This window comes from Filicampus tigris, chromosome 4 (genome assembly GCF_054856515.1).
Source record: "Filicampus tigris isolate MCC_2025a chromosome 4, RoL_Ftig_1.0, whole genome shotgun sequence".
NCBI classification, from domain to species: Eukaryota; Metazoa; Chordata; class Actinopteri; order Syngnathiformes; family Syngnathidae; genus Filicampus; species Filicampus tigris.
This window is the reverse complement of record NC_141220.1, coordinates 24798896-24820789: the sequence shown is the minus strand read 5'-3', so window position 1 is coordinate 24820789 and position 21894 is coordinate 24798896. Positions and strand designations below refer to the sequence as shown.

Here is a 21894-nt window from a genome sequence, read left to right as displayed (position 1 = left end):
GAAGAGTCTTCTCAAAATCAATCAGCCAATAAAACTGTGCCTTAACGTGTAAAAGTTGAAATGACATCTTTTTGTGCAATCCCAATCAGGCTTGATAAACTCCAAAGCAGAGGGACGGTTCAAGTCACTAGTCCAAATGAGGGCGTTACCCTGGGTACAGTATTAGGGCCCCTTGTGTTGTTTTTTATTGACTTTCTATATGAAGTTAACAGTTTCTCTCCAGAGCTAATTGATCTAAAACCATGTTCTCACTCTTCGCCAACATACCCTCCAACCACCAACATCGGTACTCCGCAATATCACTCAATTTGCTCAGTTCTGCTATTTTTTTTTAGAATCCTTTCATGATCTCTTCAGTTTGTCTGGGTTGCAAGTTGAATATCATTTAAACCTCCAGATTTTTGTTTGAGACATTTCTAATCAAGCGCCTAAACATTGCTCACCAAACGCACCGTCCTTCCGACATCCGTGGCATTTAGCGTTTGAGACATAAATCCTCTGGAACCCTCTTCCACGAGAAAACCTTGTATTCACTTTCTTGAAACGTGTCTCGTTAGTCCCTGACCAGTAACTAATCATTTGGCTCATTCTTTCATTTCTAGTGCGTTTGCTTGTCTTTACAGCGTTTTAATCATTGCAATGTGTGTTTTCTAATGTGTCCTTGAATAACTTCAGAAGAACCCTTAAACTAAAACATGCCGCTAGGACTGTACGCGATGTTCTAACGTTTGATGGTAGTCATGTCAACAACAAAACGTATTTGTTACGTAGCTTTAAACCTATAAATAGACGAAACAAGAATAGCTGCGTCCAATCTATAAATACATTCCACTCTGTGCCAATTTTTTTTGGTTTTTTTTTGGTTGAACCACACCGAAAGAAACATTTATCAAGGTTTATCGTAAAAACGTAAGCTAGAGAATTAGACTCCAGATGAGCTCAATCAGTTTAGAGCTGAGCAGCTTTGACTCAGTGTGACTGCCTGAGTAGTCATAAAATCTGGCGTTAAAAGCGACCCCCCCAGCCACCCCCCCCCCACTCACCCCGTATCCCTCTACTGTAGGTGGGAAACCAAGTACAACAGAACTGCAAAAATCAGCACTTGGCATCTCTGCGACAGTATTTCTTTAGCAGGATGACAGTTTTAGATAGATTAGATGGATTTGCATAAAAAGGGATATACGGTAGATCCATTTTTAATGACTTAACTCACGCTGTCTATTCAGCATGGTACTGCGTGCATGCAGAAAGCCGTCAGGATGAAGTGCAAACGGGGACTTTCTCCTCGTCGGGCATGAACAGAGGAGAGCGCTGTCTGTCTATCTGTTTGTTAGCAGCCAAAGATGTCATGTCGTGTCTCCGCCTCACAACTGTACCATTAGTGCATCTCGCTATTGATTGTTCATTTATCAACTGCAGGGCCAGCAAAAAAAAAAAAAAAAAAAAAAATGGAGGCGGAGAGCAAGAGTGTAAGGACAGAAGGAGACATTTGTACAAGCATTCAGGGCAGTTGGCGCAATCGAGCAACTCAATTCAGATTTGTAGGGAAAATATGGGCCAAAAACTCACACAATTCCACAATCCAAACAAAAAAACTCAAGTGAGATGAGACAAAATGTCTCAGCATTCGCATAATATTGTTTTTTAGCGGCTAAATTTAGAGGCCCATTCATGGGCAGAAAGGACACTCGAGAAAGCAGAAACCCCCACAAAATAGGCCCTAAAATGTTGAGTTCAAAATTCGAAGGGAATTGGAATCGATTGCAACTGGTCAAGTGGTCTTAGAAGATGTTAGACAAACTGGGCTGAGGGTTGGGCTCGTCCTGTTCCAGCGAGCCAGTTGAACTGATGACGCCCGCTCGGACGAGAGGTGAAATGTCTTCTCGGCCAGTCCAGTTGCGACCGATTCATCGCCCTGAGAATGAAATAACCTGGATGAATGACAATATTCACAGGCACGTTCATTTAAAAATGTAACACCCTCCTGGAACGGATTCAGAAGACGACTCCAAAGGGTCCACTGTCCAATTACCCATAGAAGGATACACAAATATGCCAATCCGATTCAAAGCATGACCTTCTTAGCACCCTTTCATTCAGGTAGTGTTTTAGTCAAGGACACACTAACTGAGACCAAGACATTAACGAGACCAGGGAGTATCCAGACAGAGACTTTTGGAAGACATCAAAGAGAAATCTGAGGGGGTTAAAAAAAAAAAAAGACCAATATCGTTTTTGAAATAGTACAATGAAACAAATGACATCGGGAAGACTGATCACAGTAGTACTGGCCTGGTCTTGACCGGTCTAGATCAAAAATCCAGAGTCCGCCCCGTCCGAGACCGGGTAAAAATGCCTTTGATTCCAAGACGAGACCCTTAAAAAGTGGTCTCGGGTCCTACAACACTACGTTCAGGCACCAAAGTGATATGTAAGGCAAGAGTGGCGACACAGATCACCGGTCAATCACAGAGCTGACATGAAGACATACAGTACAACCATACAAATGCGAGTGCATAAGTACTACTTTACACCACTGTTTCATTAGGGTACAAACCACAGTGGTACTCTATTTCTATTCGTGTGGTTCTACCCTCGTCGGTCGGCTGAAGACTTCGAAAACCACGGAGCAGCGGCCGCATCGGCAACTGCCGAGCCCTGCCAGCTGCCAATGTCTCCCACCAGAGACATCACATGAAAAATCGTCACGACTGCTCAGCTATCGCTTTAAATTCAAGGGATGAACCGTCCAGGGATCAGAAGGACATCTGGAACGTCATCTAATCACCTGAAATCACTCTAGGACTGCCTTCATCTGGCGGGGCAAACATCCAGATTTCTGATTTGTGCGCTGCTGCTTACCAAGTACAGTAGTATGAAAATGTCAAAAATGCATTGTCCTTTAGATTAACTCCTTCACTGCCATTGACGAATTTACCTGTCTTTTCTCAGACCGGCCATTCAATCCTAGGAATTTATTTATTTTCCAAACATTAGGGTAAAAGAGGGTCTGAAAATGTCTAACAGTGAATGAGTTAGAAAAAAAAAAAAAAGTTTTATAGAGCAGGGATGGACAAGTCTTTATGTCAAGCCAAGAGTAAAAAGCCATCCCCGTCACCCTCGTGGCAATGCGCTGTTGAATGCGAGGCCGCCTCACCACACGACAGATGCAGCGGGAGCCTTTAAAAAGATCACTTGTGTTGAGTCATTTGTTGTGACAGTAAAAGAGGATGAGAGGGGCCGCGTCCTCAGAATGCATCAGGAGCCCGCAGCGTGCGCGCGGGCATGCGTGCTAGCATTGTCGGCAGGCGAGCAAACTTATTACAAAATTCAACGCGCCGCAGTGTCGTATCAAAAGAGATGTTAGGATGCGGTAGGTTAACCTACTTTGGAGAGGGCAAAATTCTTCTTTCACCTAACATGATGGATAGGGTCTATCCTCGGGGCTGGGGGGGGGGGGGGGGGGGTCTGTGCCCAATACACAGCCGGCCCGGGATGCATTAGCAACGGTCTTACTTGCAACATTCATAAAGTGCTCCACCTGACAGATGGCCTTGCAATCATTTCTGACAGTACACCGCATTTTGGCTTGTCCTTTATTCTTTTAGGCTGAGTCAATTCTGAAAAAAGGTCACATACTGTGTTGACATTTGGATGTTTGACGGAAAACAATGACATATTTTTGAATTTCCCTCCAAAAAACAAGTCAAAAAGTATTTTAAGTTGAGGTCTGCACAGTGGTGGGCAAATTGTGGCCAAATGTGGTTCTCATCTTCACTCCGACCTGCCATGCTATTACACGATGAAAAATCCGCTAAGAGTCACATCTGGTTAATTCCAGCCATCAAGCCATTTGCTAAAGTGCTTATACTTGTTAGATTTGTGGATGAGACGGTGTACCGTTATATTGTCTATCTACATGACTTGCTGCACCGTTTGTGTTCAAATATCTATTGCGTAAAAGGTTATAACACGGTCACATTGTTGCTAATCATTGCCTGTTAGAATTAGCCTTAAGCTAGCCGACTAAAGGCTAAGCTACGTCAGTGCAATTCTGTTCGTTTGGCAGTAAACTTGAACTGAGAGTGGCAATAAGCAGCCTGAAGCATCTTTTTTCCAAGACTATTTTCAAATTCTATATGGCGCTGTCACATAAAGTTTGCTCTCAAGTCAAAGAAAAAAAATTAAAATCAACCCAACGACGGCCGGTATCTCGAAAAACTCATACGCTGCGTCACTCGTATCTCAGCACATGAAACTTTTTTTTATTTTTAACATCTCATCTACTAATGGCTCAGTCATCTGTTTTAAAAGCAATTCGCAACCTCGGGCCAAAAATTGTTGAATGAGGAGTTCCTAATTATTTCGTTTCCTTATTTAGCAACATGAGTGACAAAAAAAAAAAACAGAAACCGCACTCGCTGTCAACAACAACGTAAACACTCCGGCGGTCGTAAGCATTTCTAATTAGATTCTGCAACAATATCATCCAAAATCACTGCGCAGGACGCGCCCATGGGCACCTTCAAACCTTCCATGAGCCGTTACCTCACATGATCCCCCCCTTTTAGAAAGAGAATGTGTGCATCATTTGCATTGCAGTTCGTGGCTCTACATGCCAATGCAGCCCAATCAGAGGTCGGTTACTTAAAAGCAAGGTGTGTTGTGTGCATAGTAACACACGTCACTACCTCGGGTGCACGCAAGGATGTGCGTGCATCATCGGCACCACGATGCCATCCATACACACGCAAGTGGAAATAATAGCCACGCCGCTGCGTGTGTTACCACACCACTGTCCGAAAAAAAAAAATACAGTTTGATTATTCTGCATTGCGGAGGGGCAGCGTGCACGCTCCATCCAACTGACATGTCAACAACGCCACCACCATATACCAGCAGCGTCCAAGCTGTCAACAGTCCCTGGAAATCCAAAATGTGTCGCACGCCAGCCTTACCTTACGCGGAGGGCGAGCAGTGTGCGTGGGTCCGTGTCGTCCCGCACAACGACGCTCACATCTGCTCCAATACCGCGCCGCCGGCCGCTCGGGAAGGAGCTGAGGAAGAAACTGACACGAAGAGAGAGAGGGGGAGGGAGGGGGGGGGGGGGGCAGGTTGAGCAAGAGACCCGCGCGGTCCTGTCCCCAGCGGGTTGGGAGGGAGGTGCAGTGATCGTCCGAGCCACTGGAGGGAGCCAAACGTGTAATGAATGAGCACGACGGCAACAATAAATTAAGTACTGTACTGTACGTAAATCGATCCAACATCATATTAGAACACTTGGAATTGTATACGATTGTTGGTAAGGATATACAGAAATAGTTATTTACCTTATTTCCTCATAACAACTTAGGGCCATTTTGTTTTTTGTTGACGTTTGGGATTTATCCAGTTGGAACTGCCCTGACTTAATCCACCTCTTGATACCACTTAGAGCTAACTATTACTCAAATTGACATCACAATGTAGTAAAAAGCCATTTTCAAATCGCAAAGGCTGCAATTTGGGGACCTCTCCCCCCAAAATGGCTTCATTGCGGTTAATCTGTATACATTTTTCTTTTTTTTTCCTTTTTTTTTTTTAAATATACACTACGGTTCAAAAGTTTGGGGTCACCAAGAAATTTACTTTTTGAGACGCCGTTTGTAGGATCATCATCAGTTTCTTGGCAATTTCTCGCATGGTATAGCCTTAATTTCTAAGATCAAGAATCAACTGTTGAGTTTCACATTATTTTTTTCTTGCCATTTTAAGCTTTTAATCGACCCCACAATCTTGATGCTGCAGATAGTCAACCTACTCAAAGGAAGGTCAGTTTTATAGCTTTTCTAGTGCTAATGATGATTGCACAAGGGTTTTCTAATTTCCCTGAGCCTTCTGACGCAATGGTCTAACACCTTTTAACTTTAGAACACTGGGGTCATACTTGCTGGAAATGGGCCTCTATACACCTATGTAGATATTGCACGAAAAACCAGACATTTGCAGATAGAATTCTCATTTACCACATTAATAATGTATAGAGTGCATTCACGATTAGTTTAAAGTTATCTTCATTGAAAAAAAAAAATGCTTTTCTTTAAAAAATAAGGACATTTCTTGGTGACCCCAAACTTTTGAACGGTAGTGTATATACGTGTAGGCCTCCATTTTCGTATATTTTCATAAAACTTGAAAAGCTGAAGTGATAAAGCCGCATTCGTTTACATTATTGTTGTAATCTGACTTGTGATTTACACTTGTTTGGTAGCATTTGAAAGTGTTTAATAAGTTAACAACTCTAACTGAAGTAGATGAATAAACCAAACTAAATCTGGTTAACTCATGGTTCATTTATTAAGATACAGAATGTTAATTTACTATAGGAAATTAATTTATTAAAATTAAATGTGCTAATATAATGTAATCCTATATCATTGTATTGATGCGAGTGAGTCTTCCATGGATGGTGTACTTGTGTCTGTTAAGGTCTGGCAGGCTTGAGGACCCAATTGCAGGAAAGCAAAGCAGGAGTCTAGAAAAAAAGAAAACAAGGCACGTCATCAAAATCATCAAAAAGAATTTAACTAAATTCCAAAAAGCAAAGTCGCAAACAATCACACTCAACTCACCGGGTGGGACACAGCGACGTGACAGCTAACAAGGAAAAGAAAAAAGAAATGATCCAATAAAACTGAACGGAAGGCGGGAATTAAATACAAAAACTGACGAGACAATGAGGAACACCTGCACAAGACACGAGTGGCTAAAGGAGCCCATTGGTCGACGAATGAGACAGAGATGAAACAAAAGTAAACAGAATCCAAACAAAAACGCAAATCGCGTGTACACAAAAGTTTCATTTATGTGTTGAAATGATTTTTTTTCTCTCTTTTTTAACATATTTCCCCGCCTGTTTTCCAGCAGGCAGACATGAAAAGGGCGCGTCTCATGATCACAAGGTTGTGACCATGTGTCAGTCCAACCACATGATCCCCTGGGATTACATTTAAATCTTGGATGTAAACACCGCAGCACAAATAATACTCTGATGTTGTGACAGCAGCACCCCATTAATAATGCAGCGATTTGTGTGGCCTTGAATTAATTAAAGGACTTGAGCCCACTTGGATGGATGCAGAGGGGGTACATAATATGGAAAACAACGAGAGAGTATTAAAATAAAGGATCTGCAGCACTTTTTGCCACCTTTTCGTTGGGGTACCAAAGGAGGTGCTGTGCTGCGCTAGATGCAGCCACAGAATTGTAATTTTTTTTCGGGAGATTTTTCTAATTTCCTCAAGAATACATTATCATATGTTGGCGAAAGCGTACTTAAATTACTGCGCTAGGATACTGAGAGCGCTGATATGGTAACAAAAAAAGGGGAAATTAGCTGCTGTCCATTGATTGGTTGACAGATAATTGTCACATTCTTTTCTTTTTTTTTTAGCTTAATTTTGCGAATACAGTAAAACAAGACCCAGTTTCTAAAATTACTGATATTTATCTTTTTTTTTTTTTTTTTTTGTGCTTTATGATGATTTTATAAAAATGAAAATCCAATAATGTCGATAGTCAAAATTTGTGTACTTGGTAAATGTTGGCTCGGTCATGCGAGATGCGTTCAGGGACACCTCATAAAATAAGTGAATGTGTTATTTTCTTGTATTATAAAATGGATTACTGAAATTAATTATCATCTGTTTTAATTTCAATACACCATGGATGTATCAGAATAGTTAACAATATACACTATATCAGCACACTAAGTTGTGATCATTTTTTTAGTTTTGTAACTACTGGAAATCGAATGCTCCAAGTATGTTTGTAAAAAGAATGTTGATTGAACAAAATCCACCCGTTTTTAGCCATCTCAGGGGGCGGCCATTTTGTCACTTCTGCCGACTGAAAATGACATCGCAGATGCTCAGAGCTCGGATAGCGACCAATCATGGTTCAGCTTCAGAAAACAAGTGAGCCGTGATTGGTCGTTACCTGAGCCCTGAGTGCGTGTGATGTCATTTTCAGTCGAAAAGAAGTGACAAAATGGCCACCCCAGAGATGGCTAGATTTTGCTGCTTAACTCATATTCCACAAAAGCAATATTAATCAAAATGCCATGTTTCAACTAGTGGTCCTGCATTGAACATATTCTGGAAAAAAATATGTTTGGGTTGACTTCCACTTTAAAGAAACATGCTCATATCATTTTTTTCAAGAATAATATGTGAATCTGAGATGTCAATTTCTAACATAAGTGATCTGTACTACGTAAAACATTTTTGAGGATTAGGGTACCCTATGAAGGTAAAAAATATGTGGTGCACTGCCAACCCATCAGATGTTAGTGTCATGCTAGATTTTTATAAGCCCACTAAAGCAACTGTTGCATCCGACTCTTTGGTACCTCGCTGTTGCACTCCTCAAGACAATGTTGTCCATTCACTGCTCATTCATTTTCCCGAATTTTTTTTACAAAACGTGAAAATGAAAATGAAATGAAAATGTAGTTTTTTACGTTTGCTCCGAATGCGCTTGTTTTATTCCCCGCAAGAAGAAACTGTTGAGGAAATACAATTTTACGCCCTGAGCGAGATGGATTTGATCCCTGCCCAAGCGCGGGGGACTTGGGTGTCGTGTGCGGACCGCGCATAAGAAGAGCAAGTTGATCAATTTTTCAAGTTATTCGAGGAGCATGTGTGTCGAGCCCCCCGCCGGACAAACACGACGTCTCTTACCAAGCAAACAGAGACCAAGCCTCGCCGGTGACATGACAGTGTTACGAGCTTGAATAAGAGGAAGAGCAAACAGCCTGCTGTCTGGAGGGAAGAATGGGGGGCTGTCATCTTGCGGAGGAGGAGGAGGAGGAGGAGGAGGAGGAGGAGGGCGGCGGCGATAAATGAGGATTTAGCCTCAATGATGTGCGTAGGGGCTCATGCAAAAGTGCAACCCCACCCCACCCCCCGCCAACCCACCCGCGAACCCCCATCCTCGCCCCTTTCACCCTTCAACTATATACACATGGGACACAATGGGGGAGCTTGGGGGATATGAATCAGGGTGTGGAAAGGGATTATAACGGGGCAAATCATGTGACTGGGGGAGGTGACATGGATGTCACTTTTGTGCAACAAAGGATGTTTTGGTTTGAAGATATGCGGGGCAAAAACAATGAAAGACTGACTTGAGATATTCGTGCAGGGCAATGTGGCGCAGCCATTATGGGCTTCAGCATTTGCATCCAAGGTTTCGTTACACGCAAGCGTTTAATGTTCCCGCGGCTGCGTCGTCATGCCCAATTTGACGTCGTCCTCGTCTTCAAAACGCGTACCCTCGATTCGGCCTCGAGGGAAGAGGAAAGTATCACGGGTGGTTTGGAGGGTTGCTCCAGCACGTCATTGTTCTTCTCGGCCGGGAAGTGTCAGATGCTCAGGGCATTTTGTGCAAGCTTGTCATAGTGAAGCAGCCACCAGAGTCCTGACATGACTCTTGGCTCGTGTGATGTACATTAGATGGAGCAAACGCCGCAAGATTGTTTTGTAGACGCGCTTGATCGTCTGGACCACATTGAACGGGAAAACACATTTGTGCATTTTTTACATTGTCAAATAATGTCTTTTTTTTTTTTTTTTTTTTTTTTAATGAAAAGTTAAAGAGTTTTTCTAGAATATTTTCTATGGAGGCCTACAAGTCTAAGCATGGCATTCTGATCAATATTGCGTTTGTGGAATATGAGAAAGCCACCCGATTTTAGCTAGCTCAGGGGGCGGCCATTTTGTCGTTTCAGTCGATTGAAGATGACGTCAAAGTTGCTCAGAGCTCAGGTAACGATCAATCGTGGCTCAGCTTCAGAAAACAGGTGAGCCGTGATTGGTCGTTACCTGAGCAACTTCGATGTCATCTTCAGTCGACAGGAGTGACAAAATGGCCGCCCCCTGAGATGGCTAAAAGCGGGTGCATTTTGCTGCTTAACTTATATTCCTCAAACACAGTATTAATCAGAATGTCATATTTCAACTAGTGGGTCTGCATGGAACATATTCTGGAAAAAAAAAAATGTCATGTTGTGTTTTAAAAAAAAATCGGATTCATCGATTAATCAAAAAAAATAATCAAAAGAATTGATTACTTAACTGCAGCCCTTGAACAGAGTGTTCAAAAATAACCTTGCACAACCACATGCTGCTTCACCATGCCTCAAACCTTTCTGAAAGACCCTTGACGAGCTAATGTTGAAAGCGAGCAGTCTGATTGCAGGTGGAGCTAAAAGCTGCTGCGCATGCCGATCAATCATAGAGGCTGGAAGATAATGGCCGGACGCCGAGGCAGACGCGCAGCCGACGCAAAACGAATCCGCCCGGAATTGGATGAAGGAGTGAGGGAAGGACAAAGCGGGGTTGAGTGGCGGGAAGCAGGGAAGGACTGAAGAGGAGGTGACGTTCACGAAAGGGTGCTTAGCGAGCAGCTGCCTGTCAGCCTCAGTGCATGACCGTCGCTAGGGGGCAGTAAAGTCAAGCGAAAACAAACTCATGTCCAATCGTGACTGATGTATTTGCTGTTGGCTGATAATATCTCCCATCAGGGATACCCAAGAGATCTATCCAGCCCGTTTTAGATGTCTCCCTCCTCCAACACACCAGAATCAAATGATCAGGATAAGCTCCAGGGTAAGCTGGAGCCTTTTAGCTTGAAAAGTACACAACACATAAACACAAGCAAACATTAACACATCCGGACAATTTCGTGTAACGAAGCCGCGCCGTGCACGCTCAGATTTTACAACACAGATCTGAACCTTGACCTCCTGAACCGGAGGCAGACGCGCTAACCACTACTACACTAAATAATACACAACATAGCATGTACTGCGCCACCACCCAATGTAAAATGTAAAAAGTGACTGAAATTAAAAGAGAACGTTGAATCAATTCACATCAGTGGGTAGCAAAGAAAAATGCAAAGTTTGCTGCGATTGGAAAGAGTATGCATTAAAGCACTTCTCAACGCTGGATACCCAGCATAAAATGCAGAGGGACCGCCGAGATTGGAAAAAAAAAAAGTGCATTAAAACACTTCTTAAAGCTTTGACGCCGGTGCCGGAAAGCCAATATAAAACTTTGAGAGCTCGCTGATATTCAAAACGTTCACATTAAAACACTGCACAAAGTTGAACACTCAAATGTAAAATGTTAAGCGCTAGCTGAAAAACGAGTATGCATTAAAGCACTTCCCATTGTACCCAAAATGTAAAATACATTACGGGAGCTCAAGTATACACATTAAAGTTATTCTCATCGCTAAATTCTTTATACGAAAAAATGCCAGTGCGTGCTTAAATGGAAAGAGTACAAATTCAATGGAAAAAAAAATCAGTGTTGCTAATTTAGTGACTTTGCGGCTATATTTACCAACTCCTCCAATTCCTCTGGCGACGACTGAACAAATGTTCACCCTGCCGCGCCCAAACTGCAAATGAGTGCCGCAAACATTTCAGACCCATCTAGTCAGTTCCTGCTCTTTTAGTGTCCAAACTATGAACCACCTCTTTTGAGTTTTGTAATATTAACATCATTCAAGAATAAACCGTGAGTCAAAATTGGAGGAAAATTCTTGTTTATTCATTCAGTAGAGCTCCTGTATGAAGAAACAAAAAAGGAGAAAAAGAAAAAAAAAAATACAAAGAAACAACTAAAGTATCGTGTTAGTACAAATCTGTTTCTTAAATACAAAAACAAGCTGAAATATTGTAGAAATATGTCACCCGGACAAGCAATATCTGAAAAAAAAAATGAAATCAAGCGTATATGATTTGTATCTGTCCAGTTCATTTCAGAACAACATACAGTATGTACACAATGCACAGCAAGAAAGAAAATGATTACTGTATCTTTATATATATTTTCTACATTTAATACAGTTCTAGAAATCATGCACGTCTTCTCCCTCGCAAGCCCTGTACAATCCACTTGAAGGTATATTTACATATTTCAACAAAATATTCTACAAGTCATCATATCATAACAATAAAAAGAAAGTCAAACTTGATGCAAGTTAAGAAAAAGGAAACCCTGCTCCCATATAAAGGCTCTCAAGAAGCATCGTTAGTACAAGTCAATACATTACCGTCATTATTGTAGAAATGGATCAAATGTGTGGATGCTGCGTACATTCGGATCACCTAAACATGATGATGTTATTTTATTTCTAATCTGGTTCAGTGAGGATGATCAAAACGTGTGCTGTGGCTTCAAAACAAAAAAATTCAATCTGTTTTTTGTTTTTTTTAATGTTTGTTTGTGTTCAAGCAGGATTACGCATAAAAAAAAAAGTGCCCCTAAAGACCATATAAGCATTTTCACTTGGGGAGGCAGGAGTTCATACACTACACTGTGTATGCGGTGCATGGACACGTCACCGAGGACAGCAACGCTCCCCACCACCATTGCGTTGATAACTTCATCAAGCAATTAAGGAAGTGTGCTGCTTATCGTAAAAAAGAAAAAAAAAAACATGATCTGCACCAAATGGTATATTTTCTCCCTTAGCCCTGCCCCTCAATCAAGAAAAAAAAAAAAAAAAAAACATAATTGCTTGGCAGAGGTAAAAACACACTCCTACACTAGGGCAATGACCTCTATCAGCAAAAAACGGTTTAAATGTTTCAAAATATTGTTGTTTTTTGCTCATGTTTGTTTGTGTGCTATATCAGGATTATGCAAAAATGTCTTTAAAAATAACACGTGAAATAGGCAAAAGAACATTTTTTTTTACCAATTTTCCATTGAATCAATCACAACTGGACTGTTGTGGCTAGACTTATTTAGGACAGCACTAGCCTGGTGTCCTAGCATGTTTCGTCATAAATGTAGTACGGCCCTCAGCATGAAGTAAAGGCACTAGCACGCCAATAAACAAAGGTCACATTCAGGCACACATTAGGGCGGAGGTGGGCAGGGTTTGGGTGGTCACATAACTTGCCATGATGAAGCAGATGGACAAGACAGAGCTGTAATCGTCTAGCATGCCTTGCTAGCTTTGTACCAACAGTACTGTGGAAAAGTCTCAGGTCACTTCTGGCTTTGTAGTTTTTCCCAGAAAATGTGTGTCCATTTTTAGTTGGCAGCCTGCGTTCTGGGTCATGGAGAATGGCGAATGGACATTATGATTTTTGTGGGTGGCTGTCCCATTAGCAACATAAATCGAATTCCAAATGGCTCCCCCCACACCTGAGAATCACAATGTATTCTTGCTAATTGACTAACTAGTGGGCTAGCAAGCTAACAAACGAACTTGCCTTGTACTTTTTGCACATCATGAGCATAGCAAATATATCAGGTGTAGAAAGTTTTATGGATCATATGTTTTTGCCTAGTCCTGGCTATTAAATGATTAGCTAACTAAATATTAGCTGGCTCGGTAGTTAGCTTGCCTAACAGGTGAGGTAACAGCAATGCTAACACTCCTTTCCCAATCTGGAAAACGGTGTTATGTTTTGCTATGTATAGATAGCTAGTGTGGTGTGCTAACTAGCCTGCCAGCTAGCTAGCTGGCCAATTTTGCAACCAAGGAACAGAAAAACAACTGTTCTTCTGTTTTTGCTCGCTAGCGAACCAATTTTCAAAGGAAACAATAGAGTAGGTGTAGGATTAGCATGGGATTGATACCACACTACAAAGTCGTGTGGAAAATGGTTGCATAATTTTTATAGAATTCTGCTAATTAGCTCACGCCTATATGTATGCCAACTCACTTGAAACAACTAAGGAACTAATGAACAAACGTAAGCAGGAACATACTAACAGACAAACAAACAAACAATCTCATTAACTAGCTTGCGAACAAGCTAACCAACCCAAAAACCTGTGCCTTATTTTTTGAATGAATATGAATAGGATTGTAAATGACATTAATTAGCGTATGCAAATTTAGCCCAAAAACTTTATAAAGAGATTGCAAATGGCGGGCCTTGTGTTGTGACAATTTCGTGTTCTGTGTGGGAAGAAAACGACATAGGGGGTATAGTTTGAAAATATAAGCAAATAGACTTTTTCATAATGTTAGCAAATGATAGGCACCAGGGTAACTCTAGGTGGCAAAAAAGCGATTGAATGCCACTGACCGGAACTGAAATGATGACTGTTGATTTCCTTAAAAAAAAAAAAAAATCTTAATTAATGCAGTGGGTGAGGAGGATAAATCGAGTGGATGTTGTGACCAGTTGTACAAAGATCGCAAGACTTAGTAACCACTTCAGACAGAATTGAAACCAAACCATACTGGTGAAAAGTAATGGTGAAAATGTCTATAAAGTCCAAAGAAGGGATTGTTAATGGTAAAGGCATTCGGTTATGGCCTTCCTAAAAGCGTCTGGTTTCCCAATTACAACATGCTTGTCCTTTGTCCTGCTAAGGATGGTGAGGCTACACGAAGGAGTTCAAGGAGTTCATGGCGTTAATCGGGGACGGCGCCTCGGAGCTCTCGTGGCCCTCGGCGGTGACGGTGGTGTCCCGGCTGGCGCTCTTTCCGCTATACTGGCCGATAAACGAGCCGTCCTCGTTGAACTGGCCGTCTCCTCCTTCCCCGTAGTCTACTAAACTGTCGTCACTGTCGTCCCGCTTAACCGTCCCGCTCGATGGCGTGCGGCTCCCTTTTAACGGTTTATGGTCCTCATTGTCGCTGAGGGAGAGAATGACATGCAAGGCGTTAGCGGTGAGGATGATGTGCCGGATGCAGTTTTTTTTTTCTTTTCTTTTTTTTTTTTTTTTTTTTTTAGACAGAGCATCCATACTGGAACTTTTACCATTAGCTAAGCCAGTGCCCCCCACAATTTGAGAACCCCTGGTTTAAATAAATTACAATGGGATTACAGGGGTAATCTAATTCTAAAACAGTAAAAGTAACGTTTTTACTTTTTAAATCAATTATTATGGATTTTCATGAGTTTAAATGGGTATAAAGTATGTCGATGGGGTATCTTACTGAAAACAATTCATATGGTCCCTCTATGATGTGGATTTTCACCTATTGTGGTTGGGTTTGGACCTTAATTCTCTCAAAACACACCAATTTGCCATGGCACAGTTGTTGGGAATCACTGGCCTAAGCTATAATACAAGTAAAAGTATTGACATTTGAACGTGGTTAGCTCCATGTCTAAAAAAAAAAAAAAAAGAAAAAGAAAAAAACAAATCTATGAGTGATTCGTTGGTTTCCATCAGGCAACAGGGGAATAGACGTCAAGCAATGTCACACTGGTTGGATTCCCCTTGAAACCAAACAAGGCATGACGTGGTCAATGTGTTGTTTTGTTGCAGTGTCACAGACACAAAAAGGCTGTGATGGCAAACTCAAAAATGACGTCCAAAAAAATGCAACCAAACACCGTCCATCCAAAAGCAAGCGTGACATTTTTCAACAAAGCGTGACACAATCAAAGAAACTTAAAACTCTTCTTCATGTACATGAGTTGAACGTACATGACGCACAGGCAGAAAGCCGTCATGATGCCGTGATGCTACAAGGTTTGTTCAATTTGGACACGTCATGGGCAAAGGTATTGGGACACGTCAAAACGTTGGGCCTTGGACTACCAGTTGATTGGTGCCGATTTTTCACCTACATGACGTTATATCAGCTTTGTTCCAACTTCAAGGCCACACATAAGTGTGTGACGATTATGCCACACCAACAGCTTTGAAAGGGATTGTTTTGAATGCATCAGAATGTGACTGCTATGCCACAAAAACAGCTTGAAGATTTTTTTTGTTTGTTTTTAACTATTCAAGCGAACGACTATTATATTACAGCCAATTTTAATTAAGAGGGATCATTTCGGCTACATGAGTGTATGATTGTTATGCCGCATGCACCCCTTCAAGAGGAATTGTTTTGACTGCACAAGAGTGTGATAGCTACAGTATGCCAGACAAACAGCTTCCAGAGAGCTTTTTTATTTCATTCGATATGAATTGTTATGCCGTGCACGGTTTCAATAGGGATTGTTTTTGTCTACATGACCGTGTGATTGTTATCCGACATACCCATCTTAAAGGGGCATGTTAGCATTTTGACCCACATAATAGTACAGCTACGAGAGTGATTGTTTTGACCACGACTGTTGGGACAAACGTGGCCTCACATCACCTTAATGCACTGTGCACAACTTTTATACAGCACACATAGACTGGACTGTACTGTAGTCGGCAACAGGAGTATATTTGTGGCTCCAGTTCGGTGATGAGCCTTATGTGAGCCAGCTGCAGCTGTTAAAACGTTTTTATTACTGCAATCATACCTGGCGTCCCCCAAGGTTCTTTCTCAGGGGCCCCTTCTTTTCATCATCTAACTACTTGTGCTTGGGTCACAGCTTATGCAAATTCAGTGTGAATGTTCGCTTTTGTGAGAATGGCACACAATTTCACTTTTCTACAAAAACTGCGGGAATGATGTGACATTCTCGAACCTAAAAACATTGATTAAAATACGTGCGTCAATACAATTGCCCATACAGTTGAAGGTCCACATTGCAGACAGGAGAGGCACTCACTGCGTTCAGACACCACGAAGGCTTTATGTCTTTACAAATTTTGAATTTGATGACTGACAGCCTGCAATGAGTTTGCTTTGAGTGAGCATTTTTTTTTTTGTTCTCTCCACACTGACACACACCCTCTTCACACACACACACACGTGTATGACATCGCCCTTACCTCTCCTAAGGCCGCACTGAGGGATTGCCCTACAAGTATTTTCATGTAAACATTGTCTGATCCAAACAGGCCTCTCATGTGACTTATTGAGGAAATAACACAGTGAATATTAGAAGAAAAAAAAAATACTTATGAAGCCGTATGCTTTTGTAACATTTACTCATGTTCAAATTTTGCAACTGCTAAATATGTAAGGAGATAATGTTCAGGTGAACAATTGTTGTACAAATAACCTGCTAGTTTGTTCAATTGGGCTGTTTTTAAACCTTTAGTTTTTTATTCAAAGGAGCAGTACGGTCAAAAAAATGGTAAACTTATGAGACAAAAAGTTACAAAAATAAAGTTGCAACATTATGAGAAAAGAAAAGTAGCATTTTTTACAGAAAAAAAGTTGTAATATTACAATTAATTCAGTTGATATATTGACTTCAACCTCTTAAAATATTTGACTTTTTTTTTTTTCAAAAGAAAAATATATGAAAATGACACCAACCAAAAAAAACGATCATCAATAAAATAAAGGAAAAATCGGGCAAGACCGAAAAGGAAGAAAAAGTAACATACAATGTTACAAGAAAAACTAACAATTTTAAGAGACTAAATTGGTAATATTATAAGAAAATATTTTTTAAAAATCAAGACGTGAAAATTATATTACACTTTCCCTCAACATATAAACATTCCCTCAAAGGTACAACTTTATTCTCTTAAAACTATGACTTTTTGTCTTGCAATATTATTAATCTTTTCTCACAATATTTAATTGTGTTTTCATTTTCAATGTGGCCCTAATATTCCTTTAGATTCTTCTTCTTATTATTATTATATTTGGCTAGCTTTATTACAGTCAACCACTGCACACTGGGAATTCACATATTTGCGGATTAAAAAAAAACCCCTCATTATTTAAAAAAATATTTTTGTATTTATTTGTATTTTGTATTTGTATTTCAAAATGTTTCATTTCCCTACTTTGTCTTGTAGTAATCTGAATTTAATTTACTTTGCATTTTTTATTATTATATATTTTCAGGTGGGTGTTATTTGGACTTTCTTTAAAAAAAACACATACATAAATAAATATTTCTATTAAAAGTATTCCCCAAATGACTGCATCCTTACAACATGCATTGTTTAAACCCATATGCATCCGTACACATAGACGAACAATCCGTTTCAACACGTTATAAGCTAATGCAGTCTTTTTAATATCCTCATAAATGTATATCATCCCTTCACAACATGCATCCCACACATTATATCTACATATTTCCTGTACATATAGATATGCATGTTATATCAGTATTCATTCTGTAGAACACATTTTGGGGTATATATATATATATATATATTCAACAACAACAAAGAAAGAGTATAAAGCACTTTTTAAAAAATGTTTGTTTGGACCCCATCATGTTGTTTGTGCACATTACAGTAATAAAAAACATGACAAGACAGACAATATACAGAATAAAAGTAAAGTGCTTCGTTCTGTGTGCAACCTCCGGTTGGGATGCGAACAGGCATAGCTTTCTTAACGGTGAGCTTTGATCGCTGTCTTGAGTAGCTTATTAATAGTACAGTATGTCGCAAATGAATTGAATGGATATTTTTTTTTCATAGGAAGAATCAGACCCCCTTCATCCTGAGAACCTGAAAGAATCCCATCGATCAAAAAGTCCAAAAATGTGTCATCCATGGATGTCCCCACACAAAAAAAGTGCGTTATGCTAAGAGGGGAGGGGGGACACTTCCTGCTGATCATTGTCAGTGGTAAGTGGTGAAAAGAGCTCTGGCCCGGCTACAAAGAGTCGATGGGTTTAAACGGGCCTCTCGGGCGAGCGAGCCTTGAGAATGCATTCTCTCACCTGTATTCACCAAAAGTGCAGTCTTCATCTTTCATGGGCTGGAACTCCGGGTCTGTGTGAGCGTCCTCCTTCTCTTTGACTGCGCCCAAAATAGAAAGAGGAGTTAGCCCAAGAACAACAAAATCACGTGTTTTGCCGCTGTTGCAATGACAGGGCCCGAGCACCAAAATGTTACTTTTCAGAAGCAAATTAGGAGCAAATAAGTTACACAGACAAGTAATGATAAATTGCAGTCAGTTCATCCGGCTAAACACCTTTTCAACCAAGTTCCAGTTACTTTAGGCGTGCCCCAAGGCTCTGTCCTGGGCACCCTACTTTTCATGATCTACCTCCTCCTCCCTTGGCACCATTTTTCCCAAATTTCATATCCTCTTTCATTGTTTTGAAATTGAATTGTAGTATTGAATGTATTATTGTAACGTATGATTATTATTATGATTATTATAATGCTGTGCATTCCTCACCCGGATATTTGCCTCCTTTGTTCCTCTGGATGAAGCAGATGATGAGGAGGATGAGGATGAGGAGGGCGATGGCACACATGAGGCCGATGAACCAACCCTGCGTGGCGATGTCCACCTGTCGACTCGCCACAGCTGACCAGCGAGGGAAGGAGGAGGAGGACGAAAGGAAGAGGACATTTTCACCATTTTGCGCTGACTATTCTGCTTGACATCTAGGAGTGTTGTTTTACTATCTACTTGCTCAGCAGCGGGTCATGTTTGGTTAACTTGCTAACCACTTTCATGATGGGAAGTTAGAAATATCCAGTGTTGGGGGGGGAAAGTAATGCAACAACAGTATATACTTCCTATACTTGAATGTTTAATGCTAATAATAGTTTGGAAGTTTTTTTTTTTTGTAACTTCGTGACGACCTAAGATCTTTTCTCCACTTATTGCGTCCTATAAATACGCTTCAACAATTTCCATTGTCTCGGTCGGCATGTACTACTTCTCCTCTCACTGTGACTTGGGTCTCTAATTAAGTCCTGCTTTTCTGCGTCATCATTGGCTGGCATTTTCATGACTGATGATGAACTAGATGCATTACATAATAGCAGGACTGATTCGTCATGATCTCCCTCGAAGTGACATGTATTTAATCGTTTTTTTTCTTTTCTTTTGTATTTCTTTTGTTTAAAGACATGCAGTATCTATGGGTTGTAGTCAAAATAGTTAGTCTCTGGAGTGCCTGCCCACCCACCAAGTGGGAAATTAAGATAAAGTATATACTTTACAGATTCCAAGAGAGGAAATTCAGGCGGTACAGCAAAAAGCATAAATACACTGTGACTAATACAATGAAAGAAATGCATGGATACAGTACATAAAATATAAATATTCACATATTGTAAACCAAATGAAGATAAAACAAAATACTGTAACTACAAAAATAATGAACTATAAACGCCTGCTCTAGGAGTTTGTTGTTTTCATCATTGGAGGTACTAGCAGACCTTCTGCTGCGTGGTTTGTCAAGAACAGATATTGTTTCGACATACTTGCCATGGATAGCGTGAATTGTACTACTTGGAGGTGTGTAACGCCCATAAAGCGTCTCAAAGTGGCCCTGAACTGCAGTCGCGGACAGAAAACCTTCCTGCCAAGCGGCAATTTTGCAGTGCCGTTCCAAAGTCAATTGGCAAGCCGTTGCCTTTTGGGACACCCTATATATAATTTATGACATCCTGGAAGTAACTTGCCCAACACTGAAAATGTAAAAATATGTGGATGATCGCAATCACATAAACACAAAAAAACACCAAACAGACACCAACCACACGCTCACAAGTTTACTATGGGGTGATATTCAGATATTAATGCAAGCCACGTACTGAACAACTATATTAGCGCTACAACAAAAGTCACAACTCCATATAACACCGCAGAGCACGCCTGCTTGAGAGCGCAACCATCCAATGCAGCGCTTACAAAAAAATCAAAAGTTCCGAAAAGCTCGGGCGGGCCCAGGAACGCGCCTCACCTGGCACCGTCACCGTGAGCTCCTTGGAGCGGTGGGGCTCTTGGTCGGCGTGACCTTGGGCCACCAAGCGCACCCTATAGGAGAGGCCCTCCTTCAGGCCCCTGAGCATAAAGTTCTGAGAGCCGTTCACCAGCTCTTTGCGCCACTCGTCTTCGCCTTCACCTGCAGGGGGGGGGGGGGGGGGGGGGGACGGCGAACAACACAGTGGATGTGCGCGGGGTTGGAGACGTGACATGATGGTGGACGAGAGAGCAACTATTTTCCGCTCGGATATCCTTACGGGCCACTTTATTAGGTATACTTGCACAATGGAATGAGACACAATAGACGAAAAAAAAATTAAAAAATCCTGTTTTTAAGCGTGAACCATCTGGACTCTATGCTGGCCATTTGTGTGTACCTCACTTTCCTTTTTCAGAGCCATTTTAGCTTTGTAAGTTAAATTGTAATGACATGTAAATTTCATCATCAAAAATAATCAAATTCATTCAGGTAACCTTTGGCCAACTAGAACCCACTATTTTTAATTCAGTGTTATTTACTGGATTCAAGCATACAATTCGGGTGAAACGGGTTTCATTCTAGACTCACTTTTTTTTTTACAAAGTATTTATTTTTGTACAAGGAAGCAATTTCATGTAACATTTTTTCGTATTGGAAAGGATGATGTAATTTTGATTTCGAGAAGTAATGCATATTTTATGCAGATAAGATACAATACAGTACTTATAATTTAATTTCTTTGAGGGTGATTTATGTTGACATAAAACGCTAGAATAAAATATACAGCAGCTACTAGAATAAAAAAAATATATAAACAGCTCTTGATACGAACATTAAATGAAATAAAAACTGAAACAGATTTTTTTGAAAATAAACAGATACATTTAAAGGACCTCAAAAAGGTTGTACAAGTGTAGCTAATGTTGTGGCCAGTCGGCGTGTTTTTGTTTTTTTTTTATATTCAGGGTTCTGATGCTTATTCGCTGATGATTACGGCAGCTGTTAAAGAGCCATACACAACTGTGGTTTCCCCCCCCCCCCCCCATCCACAATCCACAATGCAGGTAGACAGCACTCCGATTCAAATCAATAAGCAGAGCAAGACTGTGATGGCTGTGCAACTTCTGATGCTTTGGGATGCACTCAGCTCCAGTCAATAAGAGGACGGAAAAATGACTCATCTAGCGTTGTTTATGAAAAAGAATCTCTTGCCACTTAATGCGGAGCTCTCATAAATGCTAATAATAATAATAATAATAATAATAAAAATAATATTAATGGTATTGCTTACTGTTCTCCACTATGTATTCTAAATAAATGTTTCTCTCCGGGCCCCAGTACTCCCA

At 40.8% G+C, this 21894-nt stretch overlaps 2 protein-coding genes across 9 annotated transcripts in view; both read right to left on the bottom strand.

The window, feature by feature from the left end:
• Positions 1 to 8813, bottom strand: part of cntn1a (contactin 1a) — a 65659-nt gene extending 56846 nt beyond the window's left edge. Inside the window, exons 1-3 of one of the 4 annotated variants that reach the window (XM_086029484.1) lie at positions 8721 to 8813; positions 6455 to 6514; positions 4959 to 5184 (exon numbers count right to left, since the gene is read on the bottom strand). The gene's annotated coding sequence lies outside the window, so the exon portion shown is untranslated. Of the gene's footprint in view, positions 1 to 443; positions 649 to 4958; positions 5820 to 6454; positions 6515 to 8720 lie in introns of those variants that run through there. The other 3 variants (XM_086029485.1, XM_086029486.1, XM_086029487.1) reach the window with 3 other exon arrangements.
• Positions 8814 to 11578: 2765 nt separating this feature from the next.
• The window catches only part of LOC147149066 (neuronal cell adhesion molecule-like), an 87380-nt gene continuing 77064 nt past the window's right edge, over positions 11579 to 21894 (bottom strand). For 4 of the 5 annotated variants that reach the window (XM_086029481.1, XM_086029479.1, XM_086029480.1 and 1 more), the window contains 5 exons: positions 21840 to 21894; positions 20546 to 20707; positions 19024 to 19155; positions 18560 to 18638; positions 11579 to 14658 (listed from right to left, as the gene is read on the bottom strand). The exon at positions 21840 to 21894 is cut by the window's right edge and continues 65 nt beyond it. In XM_086029481.1, coding sequence (XP_085885607.1) covers positions 14403 to 14658; positions 18560 to 18638; positions 19024 to 19155; positions 20546 to 20707; positions 21840 to 21894 — 684 coding nt within the window. In that variant the 3' untranslated portion in view covers positions 11579 to 14402. The remainder of the gene's footprint in view (positions 14659 to 18559; positions 18639 to 19023; positions 19156 to 20545; positions 20708 to 21839) is intronic. The other variant, XM_086029482.1, reaches the window with a different exon arrangement.